The 24,506-nt window shown below is 36.1% G+C and overlaps 1 protein-coding gene across 2 annotated transcripts; it reads right to left on the reverse strand.

Moving 5' to 3' along the window:
* Positions 1–884: 884 nt before the first annotated feature.
* Positions 885–15,666, reverse strand: klf3 (Kruppel like factor 3 (basic)). 2 transcript variants are annotated; one of them, XM_081362218.1, is made up of 7 exons: positions 15,579–15,666; positions 8,532–8,583; positions 7,298–7,681; positions 6,327–6,486; positions 6,030–6,174; positions 3,429–3,577; positions 885–3,074 (listed from the first exon to the last, which is right to left on the reverse strand). In XM_081362218.1, the coding sequence occupies exons 2-7, from the start codon at positions 8,562–8,564 to the stop codon at positions 2,893–2,895; spliced, it is 1,053 nt and encodes a 350-aa protein (XP_081218344.1). In that variant the 5' UTR covers positions 8,565–8,583; positions 15,579–15,666; the 3' UTR covers positions 885–2,892. The 2 variants fall into 2 exon arrangements, with proteins under 2 accessions (XP_081218344.1, XP_081218343.1); XM_081362217.1 differs by having other exon boundaries at positions 15,472–15,635.
* Between the last annotated feature and the right edge of the window lie 8,840 nt (positions 15,667–24,506).

The following is a 24,506-nucleotide window of genomic DNA, read 5'->3' on the forward strand; positions in this document are numbered from 1 at the left end:
ATTCTCGCTTAGGGTGCGAGAGGTCCCGGGTTCAAATCCCGGACGAGCCCTCTCTTTTGACAAATGCAACAGGTTGGAAATTATAAACCACAGGTTACACGTTATAGTTTCTATACAAAAATATGCATGCATGCAGTTTAGTGCATTAAGCATGCTTGATGAATAAAAGTGTTAATTTCTCTCTCTTTTTTTAATCGTACCACACGTTTGAATGGTATAATGGTTTCCACACAAATATGAAGCAGCAGCACAACTGTTTTCAACATAGATAATAATAATAAATGTTTCTTGAACGGCAAATCAGCATATTAGAATGATTTCTGAAGGATCATGTGACACTGAAGACTGGAGTAATATAAATATAATCAGGAGTAAATCAATTAAATTTGACAATATATTCACATAGAAAATGGCTATTTTAAATTGTAATATATTTCACAATATTACTGTCTTTGCTGCATTTTTTAGAAGAGACTTATTTAAAAAAACATTAAACAGTAGTAATGTTTACATGAGGACTTAAAGTGTTTGTAGTTCATAAACTAATCATAAAATTGTCATAAAATATAGGGGGAAAATATTATAGATAATAGTGGTTATTGTTTAGTAGTGTATTTGATATCTTACAAAATCAATAGTTGGGATTAAAAAAAATAAATAAAAAAAAATATATATATATATATATATATATATATATATATATATATATGTCAATTAGACAAAGGTCAGATAAACGCTAGTATTAGACCTGACATTTCTGTCCCCCTCACTTCTAAAACGATGGCTACGCCCCTGAAATCAAACACAATGACAACACATTTACAAAATATTCACCATAAAAAGTTTATTGAATGATACATATTTAAATCTACATAATACAAAAAAAGTGTCTGAACAATTTGCATTTAAATTCACAGTTTGATATAATGACACAGCATAATATTCCCCTTGAACTGTGAAAAATAAAAAGTAAATTAAAAAAGACGAAGATTCACATCTTTATAAAAATGTATAATATTTGTTTTGGATTAAAAATACATCGTAATCATGCTTTCTATAAATTGCCCATTCAGTCATATTATTGCTTTAAAAATATACACTATATATATATATATATTAATATGTCCATTATCCTATCTGATTAGTTCATTGCATATTCATTTTATATTACAGTTTATATTAGACCGAGAAACAAACGCTTCGTCCTTTTTCTCTGTAATTCTTTTTTTGGTCTCATTAAGGACTTTTTCCTCTCTTATGTAAGTGCCCTCTTGTTCTTTTCCTCCTTCGAAATGTCAAAAATGTCCTTCAGTTGATAAAAGAAATCAGAAAACTGGTCTATTACAAACTGTTAAACTACTATAAGAAAGAGAAAAACAAGGAGATGTAGCCCAAAGCTTCAAACTATTCATAACCCCCCCGTTTATAGATATTTGCCATTTCAAAACTATTTTTAAAGTGCACTGTTTCTGTTTACACATTGCCCTTTACAAACATTTGTTCACGTAAAAATGATTCGCAAAACCTACAAACAGAAAAACAAGAGTAGGCTACACTCATCCCTGCATGTATCCATGACCGTCTCACGCGTTAAACATATCTCTCACAAACAAATTTTTAGCAGTAAGACAATCTCACCCATAACCTAGATGAACTCACTCTAATAACATAATGCCCTTTATTGAATGGTTCACATTTATCAAACTTCTCCACCTAAACACCCCTCAGAGAAATAAAAGATTTTACCCTTTTGAGCCTCAGACACTGGTTTTGATAAAACACAAGACGAAACAAAATATTTAGGATTATATGACTATTCGTGATTACAGAAATCATTCAAATATGAATAACGGTGAGATTAAGCAAACAGAAGCATTCTATAAGTCCTTGCAACTAATATGTACGTGTTGGAGGATCAAGCGAGCCTATTCGCGTTTAAGTCACTATTTTGACCTCTCAAAAATAATTCCCTGTAATTTTAGAATGTATGTGGGGTAAAATCATTACTATAATTTCATTACTAAATCTCAAATTGTGCATGTTGCACACAGTACATAGTACTTACGGTAATAAACTACAGTATTAATTCATGATTACAATGAATAAAACATGTCACTGTTTTACTAGGTTAGTAATAGGTCAGGTGCTCGGAAGCTACTTTGGGGACCAAAAACGATTTCTTTGTCAAAACTTAACTCTTTAGAGTCAAAGTATAATGACTGACAGACCCAATCAAATAGCCAATCAGCTTTGGTCCTTTTCATGGAAACATGAAACACACAAGCTGAATACATATACAGAATCTGCGTATACACATTCATTTACCAAGTAATATTTAAAAAAAAAAAAAGAGAAAAAAATTCACATTGTGCAGGTTTGACCCGAGTTGCAACCTAAAACAACATTATAAGTGAGATGGTGTGAAACTGTCTGAGTTGTGTGTGTGTGACTGGCTACTGACATACTGCATGTGCATTTGCTTGTTTGTGTAGTGCTGTAACTGGCACAATGGGCCCTCTGACCTGCAGAGGGCAAAACAAAACGAGAAAGAGACGTGTATAGAGAGAGAGTGCTTGGTATCAAGAAAAAGACTTAAAGGTGCCCACTGCTTTGAATTTAAATGCCATTCGATTTTGTATAGATAAGGGTCATGTCCATTTCTCCATATCCATAGAAACGCTGAACCTGGACAATAATTATTTTCCTGTAGTAAGAGCTAGCATGGTATAATCCATCAGTTCCACTCTTTCTGCCGATACGCATCGTTTCCAGGACAGGGAGTAGACGGGAAACACAAAACGGCCCTTAACATCACGAAGATGAAACCCCTGTTGAGCGACGGCTTAAAAGAAGGTGCGAGTTCTGCTCCGTTCACGTGTTGCAGTACTGAGCTCACACCAGCAGGTGACGCTTCTTGTGCAGAGCGAGGTGATCGGAGCGAGAGAAGGTGCGATCGCAGTCAGGGCACTGGAACGGCTTTACTCCCGTGTGCTTCCGAAAGTGACGGGTCAGCTCATCAGAGCGGGCGAACTTCCACGTACAGCCTTCCCACATGCACTTATAGGGCTTCTCTCCTAAACGGCCACACAAAGAGATGGGAAAGAACGTTTAGAAGAGAGCATTTATTCATCCGTATGAATGGTACCATTCAGTGTAAGAGTAAATTAGTATTTTTATCTGTATATGGGTCAATAATAATCTCTAAGATTAAAAAAATAGGTGTGTAAGTCTTTGCAATTGGTTTCATGCATTTATGAAAAATATTGATACCATTTTCTACAAAAAGAAAAAAATATATAAAGAATTTTAACCATCAAGTGTAAATAAGTATTTTTTGCACCTTGAATAGATGAGTGTAAACAAGTGTAATAAATAATATATATTTTTTAATTCATACATTCGATGGATAGATGTGCACATATATTTACCTGTATGTGTACGTCTATGAGCTTTCAGGTGGGAGCTTTTGGTATAAACTTTATTGCAGCCGTTAAAGTCACAGCGATGAATTCGACGCTTCTTCGATGGGTCTGGAGATTCTACCTTTCGACGTACAATCACAGAGTGTGTGTTTACCCTGTTAAAGACAAAAAAGTAGAATGTATTTATTACAGTTTTTCTCAGTCGCTTTGGTGCATTTCTCACATCACTATTTACATTTGCACAACAGTTAGTTCAACCTCCACAACATTTAGTCATTTGTGCACATCATAGTAGCAGTTTCTCATTCCTTCCAACAAATTGCAAATGCTTTTGGACATGCATCAAATGCTTTCATACAACTCTCTGCTGTTTTATAACATTATAATTTACTTATGTCATGTCAGTCAAAATTAACTATACTTGTGAATGCTGAATAGTCATTCCATATAAAACTAATAGTCCTCATTTCATTGCTTGAGTCATTACATGCAAAAATGTTGAACTAGTTGTCAAAATCTGTCATTAAAAAAAAAAAAAAATCCTAAAAAAGTCTCCTAAATTGAACAATTTGCAATTGAGCAAGAGATGATATTCGCTGGGATGTAGATGAAATTATGTGACCAGACAGAGAGGAACGTCTGGATGTGTATGAATGATTACAGTCCTATGTATGTTGTATGTTCAGTTCCAATACAGTATATAGGCCTACTGCAATATTGTTTACAGTTGTGCACAGCTCTACCCAAAGGGAGTTTATGTTTGTTGGAAATAATGGTGTATTTTTTCTTTTGCACAATGCTGTGAACAAATTAGAATTGCAAAGAGCATATGCAGTAAAAATGTGAAACATACACATTCAGTGTCTTGTACTCAGTTACCTCATACATACTGTAATGTGTAACTTTACTGTATTCTTCAAATGGCTGTGCAAATAGTATTTAGTGCTGTATTGAGCATTTTCAGGTAGTCACTGTGTCACCAAGATCTGACTTTTATCATTGGAAAACATTTACAGAGTAAACTGTCGTAATGAAAACATGACTAAGCCATTTGACTATCTTGTTCATAAACGATGGTGTCAGGACTTTTCATTTTGATGACACTGACACTTTCATTGACATAAATACTTGCTTTTGAGGAATGGGCTTTCCATTTTGAGCAAGTGACACGCTTTTGCAGGTTATCAACTAGGTTTTGCAGTTTGTACTAATTGTTTTGAGAACTGCATTAACTGTTGTGCAAATGTAAATAGTGTTATGAGAAATGCACCAAAGCGACTGAGAAAAACTGTAATGGTCTTTGTTTGGAGTGCAGCTCTTTCTTTAACCACCAGGGGTCAGAGTCAAAACATTCAGTCGACCTCAAAGCATTGAGTATTGTATGTATTGATGACCTTTGCTCTACATTAGATTTTGTTTAATTACAGTATATGATTTTTGGTGCTGTTATGCGTTTCCTTCGTGATTTTTATTAGTAGTGCACGGCTTGCTAAACCAAGAATCATTGCTACTGCTCACACTTAGGCCTTAACCACAAGGCACTTAAACACGTAACTCGTTCTGAACCATTTGTGCTTCAGATATGTTGTGCAACTTGTTAAGGAAAGGCTGTGACTGGACTTACAATTTCCGACTGGAAGAAAAAAAACGGTTGAATTTTTTTCCGTGCATTTTCTAAACAAAAATAACCTTTTACTGTAAGTTCTGCCTAAATACGCCCTGTAATTAAATACATCCTGCTTCTCCCTCTCTCGTCTCTCCATACACCTTACCCTCCCCGTCGGGTTAAGCTACATCGTCTACAGTGCACCACTTATTCTCCCACTTACTGACATTTGTTCCTAAAAGTAGTTGTTTTTTGGCTCTGTACCCATTATAAAATTATCACTCCACCTTACTCCTCCCTTCCTCTCTCCATCAAGTGCTCTCTCCACCCTTCCTCGTAAACATTGCTCCATTTTCTTTATTTCACCACTTATTTTTCTTTCAGTCACACAGTATGTGTCCATAACTGATGATAACACCACACCCATTAGAAGACATCACACATACACATCCACCGTAAAAGTGCACTTATACACAAAACAAAAAAAAACTGTCTACACAACTCTAAAGCACACGTTGTACACGTTCACGTACAGATACGTTCCCACCCCATATGGGTTTGAAGAATACTTGGAGACACACTGTCTGAAGTGCATGCTTGGGGGATTTTATCAGATCCACAGCAAGAAATATGAGATATAGAAACACACATACTTTCAGGATTGAAAGAGAATAGGCCAAACCCACTATAAATGAGATCCCATTTTTTAAAAGGTTATGCAGTTTCTTCCTGTACTTAAATGCAGAGAAGAAATGTTTATACTTCTACTGGATAGATAGATAGATAGATAGATAGATAGATAGATAGATAGATAGATAGATAGATAGATAGATAGATAGATAGATAGATAGATAGATAGATAGATAGATAGATAGATAGATAGATAGATAGATAGATAGATAGATAGATAGATAGATAGATAGATAGATAGATAGATAGATAGATAGATAGATAGATAGATAGATAGATAGATAGATAGTGTTTGAGGACTCAGCACTCACTCATTATAACTTGGTGGGCCAGTAATGACGGATGAGGTTATTTCCTGGCTGCTGGGATCCTGAGCGTGTTCAGAGTGGGGCTCAGATTTGATTGGCTTGAGGAGCTCATGGTTGTTTGGGGGATTCTCTGACTTCATTACATGGACTGAAGACAAGACACAAGAGAGAAATCAATCAAACACACAAAAAATATGTAAGGCTATATTAATACAACTGTCACCCATTAAAACTCATGATTGTTTGCTTAAGAATCAAATGTGATTATGCCTGTGTTGATACTGTATGTCATCCCCTTACACTGTTTGTGGTGAGCAGGATCCTCAGGTGTGATGGGTGAAATCATGATGGAGGGAGGCAGGCGTAGGGAGGAGGGGTAGAGCACAGATAAGGACTGCAGCATTGGAATTACTGGAATGATGCCAGGACTCGATACAATGGGTGTCAAGACCTGCGTCAACTGTAAACCAGAAAACCCAGACGGATAAATATATGACATCAGATATGTCTGTTAGCCTCTAAGTTTTAGACAAGAAGCTACAAATCGTAGCTATATTTCATAGTTGATAATATGCCATCATTAATTGTTAATACATGGGTCAGTGCATTACAGGGGTCCTCTCTATGATATACAATAAAGTTCAAAAGTTTTTTTTTTTTAGCAAGGATGCATTAAACTGTTCAAAACTTTAAATATTTAGCAGCACAACTGTTTTCAACATTGAAATTAATACAAAATATTTCTTAAGCACCAAATCACCACATTAGAATGATTTCTGAAGGATCATGTGACACTGATGATGCTGAAAATTCAGCTTTGCCATCCGGAATGAATTACATTTTAAAATATATTAAAATAGAAAACCATTATTAATTAATTGTTCAGCCTGGGTGAGAATATGAGAAAAAATTTAATTGTAATGACCCCAATTTTTTTATTTGTATGCATGTTTTTCTACATAGTCACAACACTAAACCTTTATTTGGTGGATAATAGGCAGTGAAGCAGTTGGGTTAAGATATTAAATAATAATAATAACATCTATTTTAAATCAGAAATTAAGAACATGCTTAGAAGATGTGTATTCAAGTAGATGTATGTATGAATTGCATATCATGTGAACTAGCTAATAAAATTAGTCATTTATAGACTGTTTTCATGTATGGTAATACCATGTTTTTTTTTACACATGTTGTATTATCATGTAAATACCATGGCATGTGAATACGGTTTTCATTCACCAACGGTAAAGCATCACCCCTATTCTTACCGCAGGCATGGAAAGGGTCAGTGGTGGGGACAGCTGCCTTGTCTGAGATGACCCGCAAGTGCTTCCTGTTCCAGAGCCGGAGCTGAAGAGAGGATGTGTGACTGGACTGGCGCGCTCATAAAAGGATGGAGGAGTGGCTCTAGGTGATGACGATGCCAGAGATGAGGAAGGCGACGAAACGGAGGATCTTTTGCTGACGGTTAAGTCGACAGGTTCGTTCTGGGAGTAATGGACATCCTGGGATTGAGGGTGCGTGTGAGGGGGGCTCCCGTAGGCGTAGTGCTGATAGCTGGGGAAGAAAGGATGGTACAGCTGGGCTGCAGAATTGACCACGGATGATACGACTCCAAATGCCTCAGATGGGGGTTTAATCTGGTATAATGACTGCGAGAGAAAGAGAAAGAGAGACTTTCAACACGCTGTGAACTTGCTAGCATATTTACACATTCACATGTACATAATTACACAAGCACTCATAAAAAGCAGCTGTGCTGAGCAGCAGTTGAGTCTGGGGACTATAAACTGACAAAAAAGACTACTTTGAATGACTGAGTATGAGCCAAATTCAACTTCCCACCCCATATAAACTCCTAACCTAATAAGGAAGGAATGCATGTCCATCTGCAGTTAGAGAAAAAGAGAGAAAATGAGAAAGCAAGCAAGTACGAGATGAGATTTAGAGATACATTTTGAATAATATCTTAAAATAATATACTCATGCAATTCAACAATATCCTTTTAAGTCTCTATAAATGAGTCTCGTGCTATTATCCAGAATTCAAAGATTGCGTGGGGATTCTGCACTTGAACAAACACTCCGAAGTCCCAAGACCAGGGTGTTCAGATGGCCATGTGCCAGGCAGCCCATTGTGCGTTAGTTGGTAAGGCAGGTTTGTTATTGGAAACGGAAAGAGACGCATTGTTTTCTTTAAAATCACGTAAACCGGATGCAAAGAACTAGACAAGCATCAGGAAGTGAAGAAACGTTTCAGATAAGTAAAAAAAAAAAACCTCTTTTGGCTAATACACTAAAAAAGTGTCACTCAGAAATAAGTAAATTTTACACTTTGAATTAAACGTGAAATTTTGGAGTCATTTTCAAATAATTTTCTTGTCAAACATAATCCAGTATGTTCCTTTTTAACACTGTAGAAGAGACTTCTACAAAACTTCGATACCAACCATTCCTTCCATTGATTTATTTATGGATATTTACCCTAACAACTGTACTCACCATGTCTGTATTTATTGAGTCACACATGAGCATGGCTGCTGCCACTGGAATTCTGGGAAATACAGAAAACAAACAGTAGTATATCAGTTAGTGGCAAAAGAATACTGCATCAGAGACGTGTCGTGAGCCATCAGGAAATCATTCTTCATTCCAAGCACACGGAAGCAGAGAAGCATGAGAAGCATGAGAGAAGTGCTGAAACACTAATCACTTAAAGTACAGGGGAAGTTCAAATGCCCGGGGCAATGAACACTGTTTGTGTGTGGTTGTACATAAGATTGCGACACTAATAGAAAGCTTTTTCCACCTGACCCACTTACCCAGTATGGTCTTGGAGAACAGAGAGGCCACATCATAGAATTGCTACTAAATGCTACAATTTCATCCTTAGATAATGATTCATTCCCTGATCTTACCACATCTTAGGGTGTTTCTTCAACTTCAGGGTCTTTTTCCCACTTTGTGTTACGTAAGGTTTGCGTTATAACTGTCTTGGAAGCTTTGTTTTTTATTATGTCTTTAGGTATTTTATTGAGATACTAACGAATCAGACCCAGATTTTCAGTCTTGAAATATGATCATTCATCCTAAAGATATTAATAATAAACTTTAGCCTAAATATACACTACTGTTCAAAAGTTTGGGGTCAGCAAGTTATTAATGTTTTTGGAAGAAATATCTTACGCTCAACAGTGCTGCTTTTATTTGATCAAAAAGACAGTAAAAACAGTAATATGGGGAAATATTATTACAAATTAAAATCACTGGTTTTTATTTTAATATATTTTAAAATGTGATTTATACCTGTGATGGCAAAGCTGAACTTTCAGCAGACATTACATAGTGTCACATGATCCTTGACATTTATTTGCATTTATTTAAAATAGAAATCTGTCTTTACTGTCACTTTTAATACACACTTTCACTCTCTCTCAAAAAAGGAAAAATCTTACTTTGACCCCAAACATTTGAACGGTATAGTGTATATAAATAAATAAATAAATAAATCACATTTTATTAATTGTAAACTATACAATAACTTGATCAAAATGTTTCATATTAATATTACTGTAATTTGTGAAAATATATCAATTGTACAAATGAATCAGATCAAATAAAAAAATTTACACAACATATTACTCTCTCTCGGGTCATCATTTCCACCACCAATCTGCAGTTAAGTGTATTCAAAGCATGGTTGAAATTAAATATTAGGCATGAAAAAAAGATAAAGACATCTCTTCAATTAATCTTAGCAAGACAAAAGAGTCTATTTTGACTATTTTATTCCAAATATGTTAAAATCTCATTTCCACCACAGAATGCTATTAAATAGATAGGCCTACATGTTTTGAGATGTAATGGAAAAGATAATAAAAAATGATGTGATGCCTGATTTGATGTTGTAAGCTGAAATTAAATGAACTAGTGAGAGTGTGAAAAGTGTATTTTAAGTAAGTTTATTTTGTAAAAGTCCACAGGGTCAAAAGTGCCCATAGTAGAAGAGAAATAAAGCTAACAAGTCTACAATGCACAAAGGAAAGAGATGAAAGGTCTATAGCAGCACCAGCACATCAGACATCTTACATATGAGCATGAGTTCTTGTGAACACAAAAGAGACTTAGCTGAACTTTCTGTGCGTTTTGTCTGAGCGCACAAAGACCGACACAAAAATGCAGGTGCTAAAGTCTACAGGTAGGTACAGGCTACCATTTCTATTTCCAAAAGTTAAAGTAAAATGACCCACAGGACTTGTTTTCATTGGAATTCAGTGGAGTGCGTGGACTCAGTAAGGCAGAAACGGGATGTGGGACACTTCATCAGTGAGCCGTGAGACTGACTTAATGATATGTGAGTGCTTTTACAGTCCAAAGTCTGATAGAGAGAGAAGGAGAAAGAGAGAGAGGGGTGAATGTAAAGTCTCTTTTTACAATCATTAACCCAGGGTGGTGCTGGTAACACACATGCACATGCACGCACACACACGCAGAACAATTCGGACAAGGTCTACTGAGTTCAGATACACTCCCAGCAAATTCAGTCTTTCTGAGATTTCAGACACACATATACCTGTAAACAGGACTACTATTGCAAGAGACAGTGGCGCTCACACATGTGCACAGGCTTGGGAAGCACTCCCAATGGCCCCAGGGTCAGGTGTGGGTTAAGAAAACAACATACTTGAACATACACACAAATACAGACATACTCATCCAAACCTCAAATCAACAGTATATAGCTAAAAAGATACCAAAACAAAAGACAAGACACAAAAGATGAGTTAAACTTAAACGCTATTCAAAACATAAGTTTGAATACTTTACTAAGAGGACGATTTTGTAACTAGACACTGTTGTGTTTTAAATGAATAGATCAGCCAATAATGAAAGTTCTGCCATTATTGATTCACTCTCATTTTAAGGCTGTATGGCTTTCTTTCTTCCATTAGACACAGTAGAACAATGTACTGTTCTTTTCCATACAATGAAAGTGAATGGGGACAGATGCTACCAAGCTGCAAAATTGACAAAAAAGCATTACAGTCCTCCCATATTTCATTTGTAATTCCGCATAGAACGTCACATATATACCTGCGACCCTACACAGGACAAACGGTTTGAAAAATGGATGGATGGATCGATGGGGGAAAAACTAAAGATACATATAGGTTTTGCCAAAAAGCTTTCGTACCTTTTTTTCTGAGAGTGTCCAGTAAGAAAGAACTGTTTGAAAGTTTGGGTTCAATAAGATTTGTTAAAGTCTCTTATGTTAAATCAAAGGTGCATTTATTTGACCAAAACCATAAAAACAGTAAAATTCTGAAAATATTATTACAATTTAAAAATAACGATTTTCCATATTAATTTATTTTCAAATGTAATTTATTCCTGTGATGGAAAAGCTGAAATTTAGCAGCCATTACTCCAGTCTTCAGTGTCACATGATCCTGAAGAAATCATTCTAATACGCTGATTTGCTGCTCAAGAAAGATTTCTTATTATTATCAATGTTGAAAACAGTTGTGCTGCTTAATATTTTTGTGGAAACCGTGAGACATTTTTTTTTTCAGCATTATTTGATGAAAGGAACATTCAAAAACAACAGCATTTATTGGAAATAATATCACTTTTTATCGACTGCATTTCATTCAATGCAATGAAAAAAAGTATTAATTTCCTTTAAAAAAAAGCATCTTTTTGAACCCAAACTTTTAAACGATATTGTACACTTTTTACATTGTTCTTTTCAACTTGTCTGCAGAAGCATCGAAGCCTGCTAAGCTCATTCTTAGGAAATCTTAGTCAAACAAACAGTCCTTTTCCAAATAAGAGAAACAGTTTTTATATCGCTATCGTTGTTGAACGGGGACAGTTTTATGCATGAGTTTTTCTATATGGATTTTGTTGTGTTTTTCTCAAAGGGGTGAAGAAGTTCTTTATAAGACAATGATAAAGTGAGGTAGAGACAGAGCTGTCACAATCACAATGCCCTCCAGGCTTGGCAGAGTTTAAGTGAACCCGTTACACTGCTAACAACAAAACACACACAGATAAACTCACGCAACCGGCAATTAAACTTAACAGACTCATAAAATGCAGAGGTTGGTACACGCTCCAATAGATGCAGTTAATACGGTGTGCCAAATTGCGCAAGACTTCATAACACATCAAATACCAATAATTATAATTCTCTACAACCCATTAAATTAAGTTGTTTAAATACTTAATTTTACTATAATTATAGTTTTTGTAAGTTTATAACTCAATCTGTTTCTACCCTCTGCTCTGTCATGTCACATTATCACTTTAACTTCACATTTCCAGTCTCTTTAGAGTTTAGTGTGACTATTAATTCTTTTTCTTGACCTCAGGCGGTGTGAACGAGTAGTTGAGACTGTTCGACTCTCTCTGTCAAATCTACCATGTGTGATACTTTATAAATCACACACGCTCTTCACTCAACATTGCAGACCAGTGAAAAGTAGGCAAATCCATTAAGGCACACACACACTCAAAACCACAAAACGGCAGTGTTACGCTCTAATGCAGTTTCCTAGTGGTGAGGAATGGTCCAGCTTGCTGACATGGAGAAAATACGAAAACCAAAATTACAAAGTGCAGAATCTAATAGCAAGCCCATGTAAAACCCAAAACCGAACTAAACAGCACTGGTTCAATGCACACAACCCGTCAATAACCACCGCTCTCAGATAACAGATTCTGCCAGGTGTCTGAGAAATGCTTGCCCAGCTAACAGGGAATGTTCTCAGAATTTTTGGACGTCCTGGCAAGGTTCTCTCAAAGTTATGAACAAACTTTCCTCCAGTAACGCTAACAGAACGCTCTTCCAAAGTTATCTGGTCTTTAAAGGGGCTATATGTAAGATTTTCATGTATTAATAGCTTTTTTTATTGCCAGTGAACAGCTTGTAATGAACCTTAAAAAGCGAGACCTTCCCCAACTTCCTAGGTTGTCTATTAAACTGATTTTTATGTGAAGGACTCGGGACGTTTTTACCGGGAAAATCAAAACGATGTGTTCACGCGAGCTCCCGAGAGCCTCTCTTCCAGTGTTGCCAAGTTCGCTTTGCACAACACTTGGCAACTAACTCTTGTAAGTTGTCCCGCATAATTGTGGGTTACTTTTAAATTGTTGCTGAGGGTTGATTTTTTTTCTGCGGGTTAAAGGTTGGCGCTTCAGTCTCTTGTAAGTTGCAGTTCACTTAACGGCCAACGGTGTCGCTAATAACAAGGGTTTCTGAAAAACTGGAATTTAACGAGCATTCAAAAATAATGTTTTTATAACTCAATGGAAATGTGAGCAAACATTCTTAGAACATTTTTTGTAAGCTAGATGATATCTGAGATTGAAAGAGATCCCAGTGTGGAAAACTTTATAGGGCAGGCTTCTATCTGACTAAAAGATTAGATCAGATTAGACTGAAATTTAGACTGAAGACCAAATTTAGCAAGAAGGCCACAGTGTGTCTGTTATTGTTTCCATAGTGAGATTAACACATAGAGGAGCTCTGCTACATGGGGGCCATATTTTCCTTTCTTGCCTTTTCTCAATCTAAAGAAAAAGAGAGAGAGAGAGAGAGAGAGAGAGAGAGAGAGAGAGAGAGAGAGAGAGAGAGAGAGAGAGAGAGAGGGAGCGAGAGCATTTTAACAATGGAATGTGGCTCTGAAAACGATCCTCTTTTGTAGTGGATTGTTTGTGTGTGCATTGCGATAACATCAGAGTATTGATCTAAGGAAAGAGTCGTGTAAGTGGGTGGAGGTTCCAGTCGTGTGTGTGTTAGTGTGCGTGTGTGTTCACTCCCCCTAGGCAGCCTCCCCTCAAATGCTGAAAACAGGAAAAGAGGCTCCATATGCCAGATGGAATGTCTGACGCAAACCTCAGCCTTGAAACAAAGCTCAGAATACAGCTGACCATGGGACTTGGACTATGAGTTTTATTGTATTTGATTTTTACACCTAAAATGTTATGTCAACCATGCACATACAGTGCACCTAATCTTCATACAGTCCAAATTGTGGATGCAGGCTGGCCGATTATGAATAGCTGAACATACACACACACTCTAAATATAGCCCAAGCTGATCAAAACCCAAATTAATTACTGCATAAGCCAGAATGGGGCTTGAAGCCATGGTAAATAATATTTTTGACTTTAATAAAGTTGGATGGTACCACATTAAGACCTGTGAATGTATATTCAACAAAAATCTTGCCAAATGAATTGAGAGCATTCAAAAATCTATATATAGGTCTAATAAAACATATGAATCAAGGTGTCATGACATGTACATAAACTGAAGACCTGACAAGTATTAATGCAATACTGTTATTGTTAATATTTAAACTTATTATAAGGAGTCGCAGAGGAATTCTCTTCACTTCCTAACACAGAAATGTGACAAAAAAAATGTTTAGTTAAAAAATGCAACTGAGTACAACTGCATGGTCTGAGCAATCAAACAATAAGTGCCTAAAGAGCAATATTATAACTCACAATAATCAAAACAAACACATGAGATGCCTACATGTCAATGACTTGGCCCTCATTATTTTGAAGTTGTTCAAAAATGCAATTCATACAATAAAAAATGTAAATGACTTCTTTGCCGGACAAATTCTCAATTCAAGTAATTTTGACTTTGTGATATTGTTAAAGTAAAAATGTTTAGGTGGTGTAACTGTCCAAAGATTGTAAAAAGAAAAGTATAGCCTGCTGTAAAATAGAAAGAACCCCTTTCTTGATCATTAAATGTTTAAAAATATCACATATTTTAATGTTTTACGAATATGTTGTCGGGTCGAATGGAGTAGCCCCACTTAAACTTCTTACTATTAAGACTTAATGTCAGAATGTTTATAAAACGTTTATTGAATATTGATAAAGTTGTGTACACGCGTTTTTTCAAGGGAAAAAACAATGTTTTGATATTTTTTTACACGACATTTCAGAGTAGGCTAATTAAATTATTATATTATTATTATTATTATTTTGACAATTTTTGTGTGTGCGTGTGTGTAGAAAATTGTCTAAAAAAAATCTCCATCCAAACAAGAAAACAAAGATGACATTTCTGAGAGATTGGCACGTATATGTAAATCAAAGATTTCTCGTTGCCATCATCTCGGACATCCTTATTTCACATTGACCCATTTGTCAGAACTATTGGAGAAAAGTCCACTTTCTATAAAAGGACAGACGACATGTAGGTCTAGGTCTTTTACTTATATACACACATGTGTTAGTAGCTAGGATATTTTGTTTTAATTTATTAAATATTAATTTATTTTAAAAAATAAGAGTTTAAGATGGACTGAAATGTTAGTTTACAACAGCGGGAGCAGGAGAATGGTTTGTTTTTACTTATTTGAAGACAGTCAATGTTATTTAATAAAGATATAGTAACATAGCCTTACTTACATGTCAGTAAATATTCCTCAAGTTAAAAGTGCGCCGTTATGAAAGACCACAGACGACAGACGACCCGAATCACGATAGCATGAAACACATCCAAATGACACACTTACATTAAGGCAGAGGCCGAAAACTTTCCAGAGTGTTACGAAACAACTTCTCCTCCAAGCGTTTAAAGTGTCCTGAGTGAATTTAGCGTCTATCACATGATTAAGGCCGGGCGGGAGGGCGCTCGCGGGAGGTGAGGGTGGGGCGCGCTCACGGGCGCGCTCTTGGCTGCTTCAGATACGCTCAGCACGGAGACAGGAGGGGCAGAAGAGAAAGGGCTGGGTGTGTGTGTATGTGTGTGTGTGTGTGTGTGTGTGTGTGTGTGTGTGTGTGTGTGTGTGCCTGCCTCTCCCTCTCCGCCCTTTCCTTCCTTCTATGTTTGTCTCTCTCTATCTCTCCTCTTTCCCTTCCTGACAAGACACGCCTGAGTTTCAAAGATCTAACGAGCATGGATAAAGGTCGCCTGGTTCTGCAACAATGAAAAAATACAAATGACTTACATAATTTACTAATTATACACTCTTTATTGTTAAATGTTTGATCATGTTAAAAAAGGTGCATAAAGAATGGAGGGGGCCGGGTTCGAGTTCATCACTCACTCACTCAGACACACACACACACATGCATTTTCATGTTTTATGGGGACTTTCAATAGACAAAATGATTTTTACACTGTACAAACTGTATATTCTATCCACTAACTCTACTCCTAAACCTACCAATCACAGAAAACTCTCTGCATTTTTACATTTTCAGAAAACATCATTTAGTTAATTATAAGCTGTTTTCCTCATTTGGGATAAAAAAAAAAAATCCACACAAGGACCAGGACTTGGATAGTGTGATCTTTGTGGGGACATTTTGTCCCCCCAGGCCGCACACAGACAGACAGACACACACACACACACAAATATAATACCATGATATAGTGAAAGTATATTAACACACACAGATTATTGAACTTGTCAGTCAATAAAAGGTGTGTATAGTTATTAAAGATATAATGGACTGGAGTTATGCCAAGTCATCAGCAACAATGGCATACCTGATGACGCCAGTGCACATAAACCCAACCTGTGTCTATTACCCATAATAATAAAGCAAACATTTCAGATTACCAGACCTTTGCCAGAATTACTCTCGTCCCCAACACTCTCACCTTCTCACCCACCCACATCTCTCTCTATGTGTTTTTCGCAAACACCTGCCATACCAATACTGCACAACCCTGAATTTATTTTCTTTTTTCTTTTGACAGTTAGGGGTGTGGAACTGGCAAAACTCCAAGCAAACAAGTTTGTTTGTATGCATGTAGCTATTCATTATTGTACAAAAGTCTGTGCTTTTGCCTACTTTCATCAAATTCAAGAGGGTGTGAAATGATTATGAAATGTGTGTGTGTGTGTGTGTGTGTACTCGTGTCATGAGGAAACAAGCTTATAAATCATACAGAATGATTTACATTTTTATAATGTAAAAATACAGAAAGTTTTCTGTGATGGGTAGGTTCATGGGGGGGGGGGGTAGTGTAAGGGCAGATAATATACAGTTTGTACAGTATAAAAACCATTACGTCTATGGAGAAGCTATGCTATAGGCAGGATTTTCATTGATATTTGTGTGACAGCCTGTTTTTCAATTATTAATTAGTGAAACATTGTCGAATGCCGTCATTTTTCTTTGTAAACACCTTGCCCAAAATATTTTCAGGTTAGTCGAGTTGGGCAAAAATGTGTAATAGAAAAGATGCTCCGGAAACTCTGTGCTTTCATCTGGTTTACACCATCAAATAAATGTTATAAAGTAAAAGTTAAACACTCTTGAAATGAGTAAGCTAATAACTTTACAACTTCTGTGAGCCTAAAATAGAATGCTAAAATATTTTATTTTAAGTATGATCTCATAAAGGACATGATGTCATAGACTCATATCTTCCAGCCAATGATAATTTATCTCATGGTGTCATGGAGGATGGAACATTTACACTTATCTAATCTCATTCAGGGCTTTGTGAACAATAAAACTGGCCTTCTCAATAGCCAATAACAATCCAATAAAATGACTTCAACAAGAAAGATTACAATGATTTTCAATAATCAATAAGTCATTTTTCTGTAGTGTCAATTTACAGAGCAGTTTTCTGAGGAATCGGAGGAAGCTCAGATTGTAAATGAAATCCATTAATAAATAAGTGAATATTTTGTTAAAAAAATAACCAATTATTTTGAAACTATTGAACATATAGACATATCCGAACACAAGTGAATCCACAAGCACGTACACGTTTAGCATATATATATACAGTGTGAAACCAAACACCCACATTATTTTCTCTGTAAAACATGCACACAATGGAATGTTCTGTTGAAACTTACAAAAACCCCACGGCTGAGATGTTGTTGGAAAAAAAAGAAAAAAAGAAAATGAGATGGTGACAAAAAATGCAAATATTTGAAACGTGACCATGAACCAGTTAACAGTGCAGTTTTTACTTTGTATTGTTATGATTGCTGTTTTTTGTTTGATTGTTAATTTAAGTCACATTTATTTGTATAAATGTTTCAAAGAGCTTTACAGAAAGTACTTGACTGGATTTGTTTAAACATTATAGATTTTTTATTAGAAAAGGAAACATTGAAATGGATGAATTGTTGACAATAAAATGAATAGATTCGAAACAACACATTAACAATCAATGGAAAGTTCACAATGTACAGCCAATGAATGTTTTCATGGATTTTTATGTAATTTACGAAGACCACAAGTGATTGGAGAAAATAAGTATAACAGTTGAATCACAATGTGTCAAACAAAAGCTACACTGTAAAAAAAAAGTAGTTTTACGGAATTTTACTGTTTTATTTGACAGATTTTTCATGTATTTTTGAAATGTAGTAAAAAAAAACGTCAAATTACAGAAATAGACTGCAAATGTACATTTTCTGTGTAAAATTACATGAAAAACATGTAAATGTCATGTAAAAAAATTTCTGGCACTTCAGCTGCCGGAATATTACCGTTTTTTTACAGGGATTTTCTGTCTTACAAAACAATGGGCAAAAAGTGTTTGGCAGTGATGCTTGGTTAAGGGAAATGTTTTTCTTCTTTTGGTTCTTAGTTGCTGTATTCTTCTGCACATTCTACAGTTGTGCTGGCAAAAAGTATCTCTTACTTTCACAGAGCAAGAAAGTTTGAAGAATATTATCTATGAATATGACTGCATAATTTTAAATATCATATAACTCAAATAGATGTTTCCCATGAGGAAAACAGCTTATAAATAATACTAAGTGATGTTTTTTGAAAATGTAAAGATGCAGAAAGTTTTCTGTGATGGTTATAGGGTTAGGGTTAGAGGATAGAATACAGTTTGTACAGTATACAAATCATTATGTCTATGGAAAGTCCCCGTAAAACATGAAACTCAAAATGCATGTGTGTGGTCCTCCCTACATTTTTTTTTGAGTGAAAATTGTTTCAAAGTAAATGGTACACTTTTTCAGTGTTTAAACACTTTCGTTTCTGAATGGAAACTTTCAAATAGCACATGTAACCATATATATGTTTGATTTACAGTAGATAAAACAGATATTCTAATTTAATGAAAGAAATGGATAGTCACCTCTAGCATCAACCCCTTTACAGTGACTTGATAGTTATTCCACAGCAACACATGGTTTATTAAAATGATTTATTGAACACATTACTGTCACATAAGAGGGTTGGGTGGCAAAGGGATGCCCCCAGGAGAGAACGACATTGTTTAGAGTTTGTTTATAAACCCTGACATGAAACTTAATCGTACCTCTGCATTTTAGTTTGCCTGCAGTGAGAATGTATGCAAATCATTAACGATTTATGTCATACAAATGGAATTAGATAGAAAATGCTTTCAGTTGTCCTCATTTGATTCAGAGATTCAGGTCAGAGTGAGGGAATAAACTCTGGTTGGGTGTGCTGTTTTGTGTAAATATGTAAAAAAAAAAAAATATTATATTTTCTGACAGTTTCCGTGTTCCAGCAAACATTAAACAAGTGCTTTACAAACTCTCCTCCAGGTTTAACATGTTCTGCAAGTATTCTATAAATTCTGCTGAACTTCTCAACTTTCTGTTCACATGTTCTCCTTGGGACAGATACAACTTCAGAGGGTCGCTCTTGGCGAAATGCAGGTGAAAAAGTGATATCTGTCTCATGCAAGTACATATACACAAAAGGTTAAACAGGCCGTTATGACAAAGTGAGCATTGGGAATGACAGATGAAATGTGTTATGTTGAAATATTTCACAAAGACAGCTGTGATTTCATGTATATTGCTACGCGTGACCAAGACCTGACCAAAACCCATCCCTTAAGCAATACTTACCCTTTAAAAGGTTATTGAAGACAGCTATGATAAAGCCTGGACCACACCCAAACCCGTTTCTGAAGAATAAGAACCTCCTGAGAAGAGAAGAGGAGGTCTCTGTCTATCTCAAGTCAATCGCCTCTTAAACATGAGCTCCTGGTTAACATATTTTAGGATTGCCTGACAAACACATTGAAATTGATTTGTCACTCAACATACAGGGATGAAAAGGCATGAGTCATTCCATGAAACCAAATCAGCATCAACACCAAAATATGCTTCGATAGAATTGTTTTGATTAATCACATTTATAAAAACATTCATTTTAATTAGAAAAGGATGATTTATCTCTCTATCCGACTCCTTATTTATCTCAAAATAATAGTGAACTTTCACTTTAAATGATATAATCAATAAGTGACATCAATTTCTTCTACCATGTATCACTTTTTTTAGTATTGCAAATTTTAACAAACATAAGATACAAAGAAAGACAACCTTTCAAACAATAAAGTTATCGTTCAATAGTCAACAAGAAAATAATATAAAGAAGCCTAATTTATCTATTGAAAATGATTTGCCAGGAGATGTAAAGGAAAGAAAAGAAGAAGAAAAATACAAAAAATTAATAAAAGCATATTATGAAAGAATATTAAACATGGCACACCATGTTTTTTTCGTGTTTATCTAACTTTGTTTATTATTTTTCATATTATTGACTCCTTAATATAGGGTAGACTTAGTACAGTAGGCTAGAGACACAATTCTTTTTTCATCACTACACAAAAACTAGAAGTGATTTTTCACATATTTCCTTTGATTGTGTCCTTAAATATCACAAATTAATAATATCCATAAGTAGTTTATATTTTCCACAACACAACACCTATTCTCAATGCTCTGAAGCTGGCCAACCGTTTATTGCAAATGTAATCAACTTTTAAAAATGGCAGTTGTGCAAAATGTTTTAGCCTAATTCACATTCATTCATTCCCTTTGTTTCAGTCAGATACAAAAACAGAAGAAAGTTGGGGCATATGTGGCTGTGGCCACCAGGAGTAAGTTACATTCTATTGTGTCTCAACCGTCCCACGCTGACCTACTCGCACATTTCTCTAAATGATTTAGGCCTAATGACCATCCATGACACAATGTCATATGTCCGTTTTATCGTTTGCAATGGTATAAGTTAGCTTAACAGTCATAAAATGATAATAAGCTTTTTATTGTGGAAGGGACATGGTGAAGTGAACACCTGACCTTGAAAAAAAAAAAAAAAAAAAAAGTAATAAAAACTCGGTGAGTGTTTTAGCGCAATTTTCTCACGTCATGGGATCACAACACTAGTAAATCTTTTCCTGGATTTTTTTTGTGCGTTCCCGAGATTAGACCTTCCTTAACATAATGCCGAAAACCCGAAGTCAGGTGGTCTGGTTGAGGAGTAGATAGAAGTGCAAGATTGGTGCGCACAGACGCACAGAACAGAAATCATGAGTTAACAATCGCAATTTGTCCGGTGGAAAATTGCGCTAAAAAAACTTTTGCCGATATCTTCGGAACGTGGAGATCACATCTTCCAAATGTTTCACTATCAAAGGGCCTGTTTACACCTGTCAACTTCATGAGTTTTCTGTAATCGGATAGGAATCTGGCCGTGAATGCGTTCTTCAGCGATCTTGCGTCCTTGTGTTCTCGTTTTACGTCATCATAACCGTCGAAGTTCAGACCCAATTCTCAAGAACGCAAGTACAGAGGACGCATGAAAGAACCCGGATGTGTTCTTGATACCGAGGATGCATCGAATGCAGACTTGAGCTAGTACTCGCCTGGTGTCCCAGAAGTCATTGCGGCCGGTTCCGAGTGAGTTCTTTCAAGGAAGCTTGGCAAGACCGGTCTCCACGAGAACACAAGTCCGTTCTCTGCGTTCTTGGAATTGAGAAACGGTCATGTGTAGCCTAATTGCCCTCCGAAACGGATTTAAATCCAATCACTCAGACCACTTCAGGTGATCTGGAACGCATTCCAGACGAAACTGAACATGTGGTTGTTGAAACCACATATGTAAATTTTACTCCCCCCAACAATGCTAAAAAAAAAAAAAACGTGTGAGAGCGTGTTGTAGGCTATAAGACATGTTATAGACAGATAGGCCTATGACAGCGCTACTGCAACACATCAACCCAGAGGAGCAGCTGAATCTCTTCATCAAGTCAATGCGCAAATTAAACTGAAAGTAGGCCTAAGTCGCAGATGCGCAACACACAACATCTTTATTTAAAGTATAGAAACTAAATGATCTTAGCAGTGTTACTGCACACTCATATTGCGGCCTTAGATTTTGAAATGAGCTAATCAATAAAATGCAGCTCACATAGCCTATCTGTTGCTTTCGGTGACGTGAACTCACTTCTTGAACTTAGTAGGCCTAGCCTAAATCAGCATATTATGTCATAATCATGTGACCATGTGTAAATGGAATCGTTTTGATTAATCATATAGCTATCTGATGAGTAAAAACACATGAATACGCATGTGCGGAGCAAATATCCCGGCTCATTTACAGAATCCATTTACAGAATCCATTTACATTTTGAATATTAGGCTATTTATGTTGAATGTGTCTTACTTTCAAAGAGGATGATAAAGTAAATTTCAAACCTGGGTTTAGCATAACATTTAAGGTAGATATTGCATTGTGTATTTGCATGGCATGCACACACACACACACATGCACACACACACCCACACACGCACACGTAGGTTTTCCATGTTTTATGGGGACTTCCATAGACATAATGATTTGTATCTCCTAACCCTAAGCATACATCACAGAAAACTTTCAGAATTTACATAAAAAAAAATTAATATGATTTAGAAGCTGTTTTCCTCACGGGGACCAAAATATGTCCAAACAAGGTCAAGGATTTCAGATATTGCCATCTTTGTGGGGACATTTTGTCCCCCTAATGTTCACCAGGACCACACACACACTTGCATGTGTTTTACAGGGACTTTCCAAGGATGATATTTTTTATAGCCCACTGAACTTTAAGCAAATTTTCTATCTCCTAAACATAAACTCACAGAAATCTTTTGGCATCTTGAATAAAAAATAATAATAAAAAGGCATATTTTAAGCCATTTTACGAGAACACGGGAAGTTCCATAAACAGTTGTGTGTGTCAGCTTAATTGATAGCCCGAAGGACCAGTCATAACATGCCATTCATGTGTCATTATCATGTGTGTACAGTAGCCAGTGTGATATTTTACTTCATCTTCTCCAAAACATTTTATCTTTTGCAGTAAATTTAGTTTTATATTTACAATTTCTATTCTTTACAAACAAAGCCGATCAGAGCAACTTGCGTAGGGCCCCTAAAAAAAACGATGAGAAAATTAAGCGGAACTATCCTTCTGCCACGAAGAGAGAGAGAGAGAAAAAAAAACACACCATGAGAGTGAACTGCGGGAACAGCTATTAGGTAGACATGTTCTCCTCTCCAAGATTGATGTCAGCAAAGAACAGTAAAGTTAAGTTGATGTGCATCTCTCTAGTCTGTCTAAGCGGGCCGGGGCAGTGCATCTCTTGGTATTTCGGTGTCTTGCTTGATCATGCCGGCCACTTCCAGGGCTTCTGTGACTTTGTGCCTGACAAAAAAAGTGAGAGTGAAATACAACTATTCATTACGTTTGATAAACCACAAAGGGCAACGGTGTTTATTTATAAACTGCAGCTCGGAAATCGCGTCGCTGGTTAACATGCGTTCATATGCGCGTGCACGAAATGAAACGCGCACTTTCCAGCAACACATCTGTGGGGACCAGTACAATATGGGCCTGATGCCACTCCTCATTAGGCGCACATATCTTAAAACAAGACAATTAATTATCTAGTCTCCAAGTCAGTTTAGTCAGTTTAACTCTGCAATAAAGCTAAATGGAAAGCAATATATTGACAATGACTATTGATTTATTGGCTATTTTGCATTTAAAATGTTGATTGGCTGGACATAGGCCTACTGGTCAATATGGATGCACATCTCGCAGTAAATAATAACCACCAAGTATTGCTTTTATCATTTAAAACAGTGACATGCTGTACACCATTTTAGATTTTATTCATTCACAGGATGCATTTTTGATATCAATAATTAAATTTGTGCTATTTAAAATGTGAACTCTTGATATTAAGAATGTACTTTTTCTAGTAACAATATCTATTTCTGATATCAGGAATTACATTTTCATTAGTACTAGTTAAAGGAGGGAGGATTGTAGTGGGAGCACTGGGGTGTCAGGTGTGACTGTATGGCAAATGGTTGACATGGCTCACGGGTCAGGGAGGGCCCCTTAACAGAATTTTGCTTAGGGCCCCAGGAAGGTAGGATCGGCTCAAATTACAAAACATACTTTGGTGATATCTATAGAGACATGCCAAAACAAAGAAACAAAATGACTAAATTAGACCTGTAGTGAAGAAAGAACGTTTTGACAGTAATGAGTTATAATCACCTTGGTGATTTATGTGATATAAACAGACACTAAAAAAGGTGTGACTTCCAGAGAAAGTGTCAATAGGTTTGTGTGTGTGTGTGTGTGTAGGCCTATCTGTTTGTGTGTGTGTGTGTGTGTGTGTGTGTGT

The sequence above is a fragment of the Scardinius erythrophthalmus genome (genome assembly GCF_964197995.2).
Source record: "Scardinius erythrophthalmus genome assembly, chromosome: 3".
Lineage (NCBI taxonomy): Eukaryota > Metazoa > Chordata > Actinopteri > Cypriniformes > Leuciscidae > Scardinius > Scardinius erythrophthalmus.